General features: G+C 43.9%; 1 protein-coding gene across 1 annotated transcript; it reads left to right on the top strand.

The window, feature by feature from the left end:
• The first annotated feature begins 7,014 nt into the window (after positions 1-7,014).
• On the top strand, positions 7,015-11,339 carry POLR1H (RNA polymerase I subunit H). Its single transcript, XM_073579227.1, has 5 exons — positions 7,015-7,346; positions 7,472-7,602; positions 7,681-7,784; positions 9,687-9,796; positions 10,104-11,339. The coding sequence occupies exons 2-5, from the start codon at positions 7,473-7,475 to the stop codon at positions 10,126-10,128; spliced, it is 369 nt and encodes a 122-aa protein (XP_073435328.1). The 5' UTR covers positions 7,015-7,346; position 7,472; the 3' UTR covers positions 10,129-11,339.
• Positions 11,340-11,812: the final 473 nt, after the last annotated feature.

The raw sequence follows: 11,812 nt of genomic DNA on the forward strand, positions 1-11,812 counted from the left end.
TTTAAAAAATTAAGTAGAAAAATGTCCAGTTTTCAAACATTAAATGTTTCTGCCCTTGATACACGGTTATATCACACAACATACAGTTGTTGCCAAAAGTATTGACACCCCTGCAATTCTGTCAGATAATTCTCAGTTTCTTCCTGAAAATGATTGCAAACACAAATTCTTTGGTATTATTATCTTCATTTAATTTGTCTTAAATGAAAAAACACAAAAAGAATTGTCCTAAATCCAAATTGGATATAATTCCACACCAAACATAAAAAAAGAGGGTGGACAAAAGTATTGGCACTGTTCGAAAAATCATGTGATGCTTCTCTAATTTGTGTAATTAACAGCACCTGTAACTTACCTGTGGCACCTAACAAGTGTTGGCAATAACTAAATCACACTTGCAGCCAGTTGACATGGATTAAAGTTGACTCAACCTCTGTCCTGTGTCCTTGTGTGTACCACATTGAGCATGGAGAAAAGAAAGAAGACCAAAGAACTGCCTGAGGACTTGAGAAACCAAATTGTGAGGAAGCATGAGAAATCTCAAGGCTACAAGTCCATCTCCAAAGACCTGAATGTTCCTGTGTCTACCGTGCGGAGTGTCATCAAGAAGTTTAAAGCCCATGGCACTGTGGCTAATCTCCCTAGATATGGACGGAAAAGAAAAATTGACAAGAGATTTCAACGCAAGATTTGCGGATGTTGGATAAAGAACCTCGACTAACATCCAAACAAGTTCAAGCTGCCCTGCAGTCCGAGGGTACAACAGTGTCAACCCGTACTATCCATCGGCGTCTGAATGAAAAGGGACTGTATGGTAGGAGACCCAGGAAGACCCCACTTCTTACCCCGAGACATAAAAAAGCCAGGCTGGAGTTTGCTAAAACTTACCTGAAAAAGCCTAAAACGTTTTGGAAGAATGTTCTCTGGTCAGATGAGACAAAAGTAGAGCTTTTTGGGCAAAGGCATTAACATAGAGTTTACAGGAGAAAAAAGAGGCATTCAAAGAAAAGAACACGGTCCCTACAGTCAAACATGGCAGAGGTTCCCTGATGTTTTGGGGTTGCTTTGCTGCCTCTGGCACTGGACTGCTTGACCATATGCATGGCATTATGAAGTCAGAAGACTACCAACAAATTTTGCAGCATAATGTAGGGCCCAGTGTGAGGAAGCTGGGTCTCCCTCAGAGGTCATCGGTCTTCCAGCAGGACAATGACCCAAAACACACTTCAAAAAGCACTAGAAAATGGTTTGAGAGAAAGCACTGGAGACTTCTAAGGTGGCCAGCAATGAGTCCAGACCTGAATCCCATAGAACACCTGTGGAGAGATCTAAAAATGGCAGTTTGGAGAAGGCACCCTTCAAATATCAGGGACCTGGAGCAGTTTGCCAAAGAAGAATGGTCTAAAATTCCAGCAGAGCATTGTAAGAAACTCATTGATGTTTACCGGAAGCGGTTGGTCGCAGTTATTTTGGCTAAAGGTTGTGCAACCAAGTATTAGGCTGAGGGTGCCAAGACTTTGGTCTGGCCCATTTTTGGAGTTTTGTGTGAAATGATCAATGTTTTGCTTTTTGCTTCATTCTCTTTTGTTTTTTCATTTAAGACAAATTAAATGAAGATAATAATACCAAAGAATTTGTGTTTGCAATCATTTTCAGGAAGAAACTGAGTATTATTTGACAGAATTGCAGGGGTGTCAATACTTTTGGCCACAGCTGTAGTTAATAATTGCCATCTTCTATATCTCTACTGCATGTTATTTATTTATTTTTTATATTGTTTTATATTGGTTTTCAGGGATATTAAATGGTTCATAGTTTTAGCAGCAATTTTTCACATTTTCAGAAACTTTGCTAGAGGAAAAAAAATTGTCTCCACCAAGACGACGCTGCCGGCGCCTGCACAGTAGCATCCGGCACCATTTTGAGAAAGAATTTTTTTTTCAGAATCAATTCATATGACTAAATAAAAAATGTCATGCATATTATAGCTGTGATCATGCTGCAGGACAGGCTCCGCCGCCGACCCCCACAAGCCGCCCCAAAGCACGAGAATCTCATAAACTCAAAGCTAAAAATAAAGATTAAACAACCACAAGACGGATTTCATCACCCCAGATATCATTGTAATCAGTATAATGGCGCTGAGCTGACACTGTCTGTAGGTTACTGTGCCCACTCCTGCTGACAGGTTCCCTTTAAAGTGTCAAAACAGAAGAAATGTCCAAAAGACCCAACTGTAGAAGCTGAACTCCTTTAGGAATTTATCTTGGGGTGCAGTGAGCATTTTAATCCCTTGGGTGTTTCATAGATTTATATAACATTGGGCTACGAAAATGAAAAAGTATACTATTTTTATCTACTTTCCCAAGGACCTCACAATTGCTGACACAGTTGAAAACCCCCAGAAGGTAACCCATTTTGGAGAACCCAACAGGAATTCATGTGGGGGTGAAAGGAGCATTTTTAACACATAGGCAGTCTATGGATTTTCTTTACCATTGGACTGTGAAAATGACAACTTACATTTGTTCCAATATTAGGTAGATTTAGCTTACTTTTTAATGTCACAGTAGGTAATAATAGAAAAAGTACAGTGTAGTTTATAATGTAATTCATCCTGAGCAATGCAAAACCTGGCTGTAGATTGCTGTTTGGGCATACGGGAGGGCTCAGAATGGGAAAGAGCATAAATTTTGTTGGAATGGTTTTTGGTCACAGTATTGCATTCGCAGAGCCTGTGATGTATTAGTATTGTGGAAATTTCCCATAAGTGAACCAAGTTTGGAAACTACACTCCTCATGACTGTAACGCACGTGTTAGAGGAACCACTGTGCCGTAGACTGAGGAGAGCCCAGAGGGGCATGACTAGGCTAACACTTGACTCCTTGCTACAGACCCTGATGGTGGCGTTAAACTTGGCTTCAAATGCTACTCCAAGACAGACCTCAGACACATGGCAACTGACCACCAAAGGGCAGGCACTGGGCAGGTTCTGGCCGACACAGCTGGTATATAGGTGGACACAACAGGTACTGGCTGGCACGGCTGGTAAACAGGAAGGTACGGCAGGTGTTGGCAGACATGGCTGGTATACAGACTGGCACGGCAGGTGCTGGCGGACACTGCTGGTATACAGGCAGGCACAGCAGGTACTGGTGGACACAGAAGGTATACTGACAAGCATGACAGGTGCTGGCGGACACAGCTGGTATATTGACAGGCACGGCAAGTGCTGGCGGACACGGTTGATCTATAGGGCTACGAGCACAGGGAACCTGACAACTAGCAAGCGTGCAGACTAACTGAAATAACTCATTGCTCAGGCACCTCCCAACAGGTAGAGGTGCCTTAAGTGATAAGTGTCTGCCAGCTATTGGAAAAATGCACACTGTCTCTTTAAGAGACCTCGATGACGTACTCCCTAAGCACAGTGCCCGGTGATCTGTAAGACATGCACAGACCCCGGGAGACAGCAGCAGCAGAAGGAAGCACGTACTGAGGGCCAGGACAGTGCATGAGTTGGCTTCCCTGCCAGAGGACAGGAGGATGGAAATCGCGCAGGGTAGCCAGCGCTACAATGAGATTTATCTAAGGCTGCATCCACAAAGCAGAAGTCACTTTATTTTGCACTGAAATAGCTGTTTCACACACAAATCTGAACAACTAGTACGATCAGCTGTGCAGCTTTACGGGTGAAACAGCTGTTTCCATGAAAAATTAAGTGATTCTACATCAAGAAGATCAAAGACAGCAGAGGCTCAGGGGATCTGAGTTTTTTTTATTGCTTTTTATTCAATTTTTTAAGCAAGATGACAAAATAATTAAATTTGGCTTTGTATTTTATTTTTTTTCAATCAAAGCATTCAACAAGCAGGATAAATGACATGCTTATATTATAGTTTGGATCACTGTGGACGTAAACAAATTTATATAGTTTTTAGTATATTTTTTTACAATAATGAATGACATAAAAGGGCAAAAAGGGGTAGTTTATATTTTGTACTTGAATTTTTATTTTTTTACTATGAGACTTTGTTTCCTCTTTAGGACTTGAACATTTTACTGTCTGATCGCTGGTGGAATACACTGCAGTACTTCTGTATTGCAGTATATATTACCCTGACTTTTGCAGAAGAGTGTCAGCTGTAGTAGTACGGCATTTTTAATTAAAGCCCACTTACCTAGTACAAGTACACAGTAGTATATCATGAAATGGAAGGGCATTATGGAGTTTTTTCACAAAAGCAGACCACTTTAAGTTTGATGCCACTGGACCATCTTTTACACCCCCTGGAAATATCTGTTTTTTTCCAAGGGAAATTAACATCTGCATAACTTTTCCCTGCATGTGTTGATTCAAATGAACTGTGAACTGTCCTGTTATGATGTCCATTTGTCCAAAAAATAAAATAATAATAGTAAAATAAATCTTAAGTCAGATTGTTAAAATATGTATATTCATTTCTTAGGCTCTGTACACATAGATTAAACATTCTGTTATAAAGTGGTGGTTAGGTGGCGCTTCCCTTTTAGATATATAAAATGTAGGAGCCCTTGTTGGTAGTGTTTTACCACTCAGGGATGATGGAAGGAATGCAGAATATGTGCACAGGAGATCGATCAGAAACAAATTGACTGACCTTGAGGCAAAAATTGTGTTACCGAATCCTATATGAGGCAATGAGCTTGATAGTTTCAATCAAGCACCGATCATTGACTGGAGCCTAGGAACACCAGTGTCATTGTCACCAGGCCCAGCTTTGATTGGTGCAATTGGACGTTGACCAATCAGAGTGCAGAGAAGCAATCTGCCCTCAGAATGACAACCCTCTACTTCCTCATTCTAGCTGTGAACTTGTACAGGGCGGTCATACTGCTTTTCCGTCACTCTGTGCAGAGCCTTGTGGTGCCACAGACTTTTTGAAGCCTGTGCCATCACTGCTGGTGTTGCTACTGCTGTTGAAGAAAGAAGTTCCGGATCCTTCCCTGATCTTTCCTAATCCATCAAAACTTCCCCTTTCCCCACTTTTCCCCCTCTCCCTAACCCCCTCCCCATCCTCCTTCTGCCGGCAAGCACTGATCAGTACTTAATCACTTGATTTTTAGCAGTTTTTTTTTTGTTCATGGGTCCAGCAGTCACGGAGCGCTGATCAGCGTCACAAATCACTGATCAGTGTCCGTGCTTGCTGTTTTCCTGGACTCTTTTTGTCCCTGTCTATCCCCCTCCCTCATTTGCACTATATCCGTGTGTTTGTCCTACAACTGCCGAGCCATAGATCAGACTCACATCATTGATTGGTACTTGTGTTCATTTTTTTTTTTTTTTTCACCCATTATGAGCAAAATCAATTCATCTGGCAACGAATTGTCCAAGAAGTTAAGGAATGTGAACGCCTGGTGGGAGAGCTCTCACCGGTGGAATGGCGAGTTAAAGGTGAAGACAGGGCTGTGGGTGCTGACAAGGCATTGGGTCCGGAACTGCTGGGGCCAAGCCTACTGTTGCTGGGGGGAAGGAGACTGAGGACGGAGTAGACCCTTGACCTGTTTAGAGGAGGCGTGGTGAGCCAGGGAAGTATAAGGGAAAAGAGAGAGGCTTCCCGCCAGAGAGAGGAGTCGGGACTAGCGCTGAGCTGCGGGTAAAGAGAGACTGCACAGCAGCGACTATGACCGGGTACAGCATGGACTCTCAGGCCTCATCGGGTGAGCAGAGGAACACACGCCGAGTGCAGGATCGCTGTGAATTACTCCATGCTGTGCTGCAGCATAACGGTCTAGGGCTCATCGGGTCAGACCGGTGACCGCCTACTGCCATCAGAAGTGAGACCGACTTTATTAAACCTGTCAGTGTGATTTTACTGTATCTCGCACTGAATTGCCGGCTTTTCTAAAGGACACCGGTGCGTATTTTCTTGCAAGTCACATGTCTGGTCCGTGTGTAATCTGTATTTTTCTCGCCCCCATAGACTTGCATTGGCGTTTTATGGACATAACACGGTGCAAATCGCAGCATGCTACAATCTTCTCCGTACGCATAATACGGCCGAGAAAAAAAATCGGCTGATAGGAGCTGCGCCATAGATTAACATTGGGACGAGTGCCATGCGATTTTTTTTCTCACATAGCACTCATCCGTATTTCTCGCTAGTGTGACTCGGGCCTTAGGCTAGTTTCACACTAGCATTCGGCAGAGCTGCGGAGGGCTGCGTAGTTCCACCGTTAGGCTCTGCCCACTGACGCACCTCTTCCTTCAGCTCCGCCTATATCTGCATGCGTCCTGTGTACCCTATCTATAACATTGTGTACGCAGGCCATGCGGATGCATCGTTTTGACCCTGCGCTGACCGCAACAAAATGCAACATGTTGCGTTCGGCACAGCGTCAAAATGACACATGCACAGGGATCCGCATACATCCGCATGGCCTGCGTACACAATGTTAAAGATAGGCGCGTAGGCGGAGCTGACCGGTGGAGGCGAGTCAGTGGGCAGAGCCTAACGGTGGAACTACGCAGCCCTCCGCAGCTCTGCCGAATGCTAGTGTGAAACTAGCCTTACAAGTGCATGGTGTGAACTCCGCAAAGAAATCCTCAGTGGTGTTCACGGTGGGGCCATGAGCACACGCTCAGTATTTGGTCAGTATTTTACCTCAGTATTTGTAAGACAAAACCAGGAGTGGGTGATAAATCCAGAAGTGGCGACGTGTTTCTATTATACTTTTCCTCTGATTGTTCCTCTCCTGGTTTTTTATTACAAATACTGAGGTAACATTCTCAACAACTACTGAATGTGTGAACAGGGCCTTACCCAGACAGGCAGCAAAGAAATTGTTAGGCAATTTTTTTTTCTAATTTTCATCAGTGTTTTATTTTTTAAGTCAGTGAGTGACATCCAACACCATAAAATGTACAGTATATACAGTTTGTTAGGACTATAAAACAAAAAGGATCCATAAAAATCCTCTGCCACGCTGTGGTCTGAGTGGGAGCCATTTTTTTAAGCACCCATAGACTCAAAGGAGTGAGTCTCCCGGGTAAGTAGTGAATGCTGCCATTTTTGTTCTTGGTCGGCCCCAGAGAAATATCGTTCATCTAAGCACAGATGGCCCGGTGCTCTATCCGATATCTAAAGCCCTAACGCCGTCCCTCTGCACAAGCCCAGAAGGGAGACATGACTAGAAGGCGAACCCTAGCCACGAGCCCTCCTGTAAAGCCACCAGCGGCCGCGCCTCACATCACCGCCGGCAGGGGGCGCTAGAGCTGTGCGGTTGTACAACTCTATGATCAGCGGCAGGAACACGTGACGTGACGGATACTACAGGACGGAGGCGGCCAGCGGCAGCTCAGCGGGTGAGTTCGCGACGGGGTTTGTGGTCCGTAGTCACTGCGGGAGCGGGCACTACTGGGCGTGAGGAGTGCGCGGTACTGTGTCTCTATGTAATGGAGCCTGTATATTTGTAATGTCTCCATGACAGGATGGACGATGCTCGCACGTGTTTCTGTTCGGAGTCCGACTACTGCTCAGACTGTGGCTCGGTGCTGCCCCCTCCTGGCGTGCAGGATACGGTCACCTGCCGGTCCTGCGGCCATCGCACGCTGGTGACAGGTAGGACGCGCTCGGTGCCTGCTGTTCTCTGCTTCCCCTGCAGTGGGCGTCATCGCTCTTCTGCCTTCTCTCTTCCAGAGTTCCTGGGGAAGTACGTGCACAGATCGGTAATATTTAATCACCTGGACGCCATATCGCTGACTAATGAGGCAGAGGAAGATGGAGCTTTGAAAGGACCCCTGGTAATAAATATATATATTAGAAGTGCCATCAGCTGCCTGATCCTCCAGCGGCTGCACATAACACTGCTGTGAAGTCTGTATGAGCAGAGTACAGGTCCAATCAGCCTATGGGTCTGCAAAGGCTGCGTATACGAGTCTATACACTTAGGGTTCATACTCACTTGCGATTCTCTCACATGAACAGCCGGCACTCAGACCGGAGCGTGCGGTTACATGTATTTCTATGCAGCCTCACGCTCCGATCCGAGTGCCGGCGGCAGTGCCGGGTGTTCATGCGAGAGACTCGCACACTGATAACGCCTCCTTTCATTTAAAATAACCTCTGGAGGCAGATTCTCATGCAGATCAGTCCCCGGCCCATAGATCTTAAATGGAATTTGTCATCAGGTTTTTTTCTCTATATAATCTGAGAGCACCATGATGTAGGAACGGAGACCCTTATTCCAGGGATAAGTCACTAACTGGGCTGTAGTTTTCTGTTTCAATGCAATCAGTGTTTCATCAGCAGGAGACGATCACTACAGGACAACTGGCCAATTGCCTGGTAGTCCAACCAGGCCCCCAGTACTGATTAGCAGTTCTGTCACTATACAATGTACACAGAAAGCTGTAGTGTGGGGAGTATTACACTACATCTGCAGCAGAGAAAACTATCATAATTGATGTACCCAGTAAACTAAGTGATACATCGCTGGAATCAGGGTCTCTGTTCTAACTCATTCTGCTGTCTGATTCCCTTTAACACCTCATTTATGTATAAGAAAAACATGGATTTCTCTGGAATAAGACATTCAGATTGCAGATATCATGGTATTATTTTATTCAGTTTCATATGACCTGTGATTTTCATCAGTTATAAAAACAGGGGCCGTTGTTCATCTGTGTTCTGGTTCAGAGTATCATCCGTGTTGGTCAGTGAGTCTGTTTTTTAGGCTGGGTTCACACGTGGCGTTTTTTACCGCGAAAAATAAGCATCCCATGCATTCCTATGGGATTCCGCAATGGGCGGAATTGCTTTGCGGTAAAAAACGCAGCATGCTCATTAATTTCGCGGAATCGCAGCGATCCCGCACCCATAGGAATGCATTGTTCTGCTTTGCGCATGTGGATGTGCACACCATGCGAAAAGTAAGAACATTTGCGGATGGTACCCACGGTGCGGAGGAGAGGAGACTGTCCTCCGGGCTTTGGGTACCATATCCCTGTAAAAAATAGAATTTAAAATAAAAAATATTGTTATTCTCACCTTCCGACGTCCCGCGCAGCCTTCCCGCCTCTCTCCACGCTCCCGGTCCCAGTAAGCCTTTGCGAGCGATGACGTCCGTTCTTGCGGGATCGCGAAGTCTCACGGTCATTCGCGCGACGTCATCGCTAATGACCGCGATACGTCGTGATCCCGCGAGAACGGACGTCATCACGGTAATTGTTGCAAAGGATTACTGGGACCGGGAGCGTGGAGAGAGGCGGGAAGGCTGCGCGGGACGTCGGAAGGTGAGAATAACAATATTTTTTTATTATTATTATTTACGTTCAATCTTTTACTATTGAAGCCGCATAGGCGGCCTCAATAGTAAAAAGTTGGTCACACTCGTCAAACACTATGTTTGACGAGTGTGACTAACCTGTCAATCAGTTCTCCAAGCGATGCTACAGATCGCTTGGAAAACGCTAGCAATTCTGCAAGCTAATTACGCTTGCAAAATGCTAGTTTTTCCCGCGGAATGGAATGCCGGAATTCTCGCGGTAATTTACGCGAGAGTTCCGCTACGTATGAACCCAGCCTTATAATCAGTGACTTGTTTTTTTTTTTTTGTTTTTTTTTTTTACATAATTCCTTGACATACAGCTATTCACAATGCCATTGAAATGGTCTAGCCATCATGTGAGTTTTCTTTCTTTCAGATCGATCGGCGCTGCAGCCGCTGCGGGTGTGAGAAGATGGTCTATCACACCAGGCAGATGCGCTCCGCAGATGAGGGGCAGACAGTGTTTTATACATGTGTGCAGTGTCGGTGCGTACCTTTTTGTACTTTTAGTTGTATGTCACTTCTTAGTCTGTTATATGTGAACATGATACGGGGCCGTTTAATTAAAAACTACCAAAAATGAAAACTTTGTGTTCCCCCAACAACCAATCACTGCCCAGGTTTTTATTTTACCAAGGCAAATTTGGAAATGAAACCAGTCTGAATGTTAGAGATTATTCCTTATCAATCCGTGGTCACTAGTCCCATTTGTTCATAGAACAGCCACGCACGTGCTAACAATGAAGGGTCCTGCAAAAGCCCCTTGTAACTTTTTTTTCTTTTCTCTTTACAGTTTACAGGAGAAAGAAGATTCTTGATGCAGCGATTTCTGGATTATTTCAAATAATTTTGCATTCAGAATATTTTTTTTTTTCTTAATTAAAATTTTTTTTGTTTCGCACGCTTTCTTATTGGTTATTGTTACTGTTCTCCCGTTTTCCTTTTAGATATAAACAATTTGGTATCCTTACATGTAGACACCTTTTTAGGTCAAATTCACAATTGATTTGTGGTGCGACACTTGCTCTGCAAATCCCCAGGAATTTACAGTACACTAGAGGTGAATGGGATTTTCAAAATCCCTGTCGCCCACTGCGGGGACGAAGTAGCACAAAAATGAAAGCGTGGTGTGGATTTCACACTTACATCATGATCCGTAATATACGGATGTCATTACAGTTTCTAACCTGTTCTGCGTTTGGTAAATGGAGTACAGTGAAATCCGCAACTATCACATGCAGAATTGTAACCAAATCTACAGCAAATATTTTCTGCAACGTGTGAACATAGCCTTATTCTACAGTAGCTTGCAACGGTATTCAACCCGAGCCCCACTTAACATTTTCTGTGTTTTGCTACCTCACAACCTGAAATTTTAGTGTTTTTTTTTGTGGGTTTGCATCAGTTCATGTAAAGAACATTGCAAAGACAAACAAAAAGAAACACTCAAATGTAAATGTCCTGGGTAATGGTGCTCTGCCTTCAGTTTTTTTTTCTATATAATCTGAGAGCACCATGATGTAGGAACGGAGACACTTACTGACTTCAGATCACGTGATTATTGTGTAACTCGTCACATGATGTTGACACAGTCGGGCATTCCGGTTACCCTGGTGATGTCCCTTCCTGTTCGCATCTTGATTATATTAGCTGAAGTTCCTTTTTCCTGCCCTCCTCTCTACCTGTGCCAACCCCTGACAAAGGCTTTGCCAGAACGCGCGTCGAGGTGGGCGCACGTCCATACGGAAGCTTGACACCCCCCTCCCCTTAGTATATTATTTATTGGTAGGTAACTATATATTCTAAGGATTATGTACCTGCATGTATTATTTCACTTATGATTATGCTTTGGATATTGGACCGTAGGTCTTTTGGAGTGCAATTATTTTTATGAGACCCATGTTTGGGATCTGGGATCTAAGCATATAGAATCACTTGGCATGCAACTGTACTTGTATGTGTGCATATATTTTCCCTCCCTTTCCCCTGTTATCAGTTTCTTTAAATAAACTTTTGTATTTTACTATTACTCGGGACATTTGATTGTTTATTTTTGTCTTTGCAATGTATCTTCGACGATTTATCCTGATATGTTTTAGTCTGGCCTTATAGAGTGCATGTTATCTCCATCATTGGGTTATTAAGTTACATCAAACATGCAATATATTTTCCTTGGAGTTATTTGACATGCAAAGAACACGCCTAAAACTGTGAATCTTATTGGTTTTATTTTTATAGTGAAGCAAACGATAGGACAAAATATCTGAAATATCAGTGTGCATAACTATTCCCAATCCCCCTAAAGTCAGTACTATGTTGAGCCTCCTTTTATGGCAGTTACAGCTGCAAATCGCTGTGGATAAGTCTTTATGAGCTTTCCACATCTTGCCACTGAGAATTTTGCCCATTCCTCAAGGCAACTATGCTCCAGCTCCTTCAAGTTACGCCGCCTTCACACGTCTTTTTGTATTCGTATGTGGTCTTTTTTTTTTTTTTTTATTT

This window comes from Dendrobates tinctorius, unplaced genomic scaffold, assembly GCF_039654945.1.
Source record: "Dendrobates tinctorius isolate UK_male_01 unplaced genomic scaffold, ASM3965494v1 ptg000062l, whole genome shotgun sequence".
In the NCBI taxonomy this organism is placed as follows: domain Eukaryota; kingdom Metazoa; phylum Chordata; class Amphibia; order Anura; family Dendrobatidae; genus Dendrobates; species Dendrobates tinctorius.

Excerpts from the sequence above, each read along its gene's own strand:
- POLR1H (XM_073579227.1), top strand. The coding sequence starts at position 7,473 with ATGGACGATGCTCGCACGTGTTTCTGTTCGGAGTCCGACTACTGCTCA. Across the intron at positions 7,603-7,680 it reads CCATCGCACGCTGGTGACAG|AGTTCCTGGGGAAGTACGTG; the intron begins GTAGGACGCGCT and ends TCTCTCTTCCAG. Across the intron at positions 9,797-10,103 it reads TATACATGTGTGCAGTGTCG|TTTACAGGAGAAAGAAGATT; the intron begins GTGCGTACCTTT and ends TTCTCTTTACAG.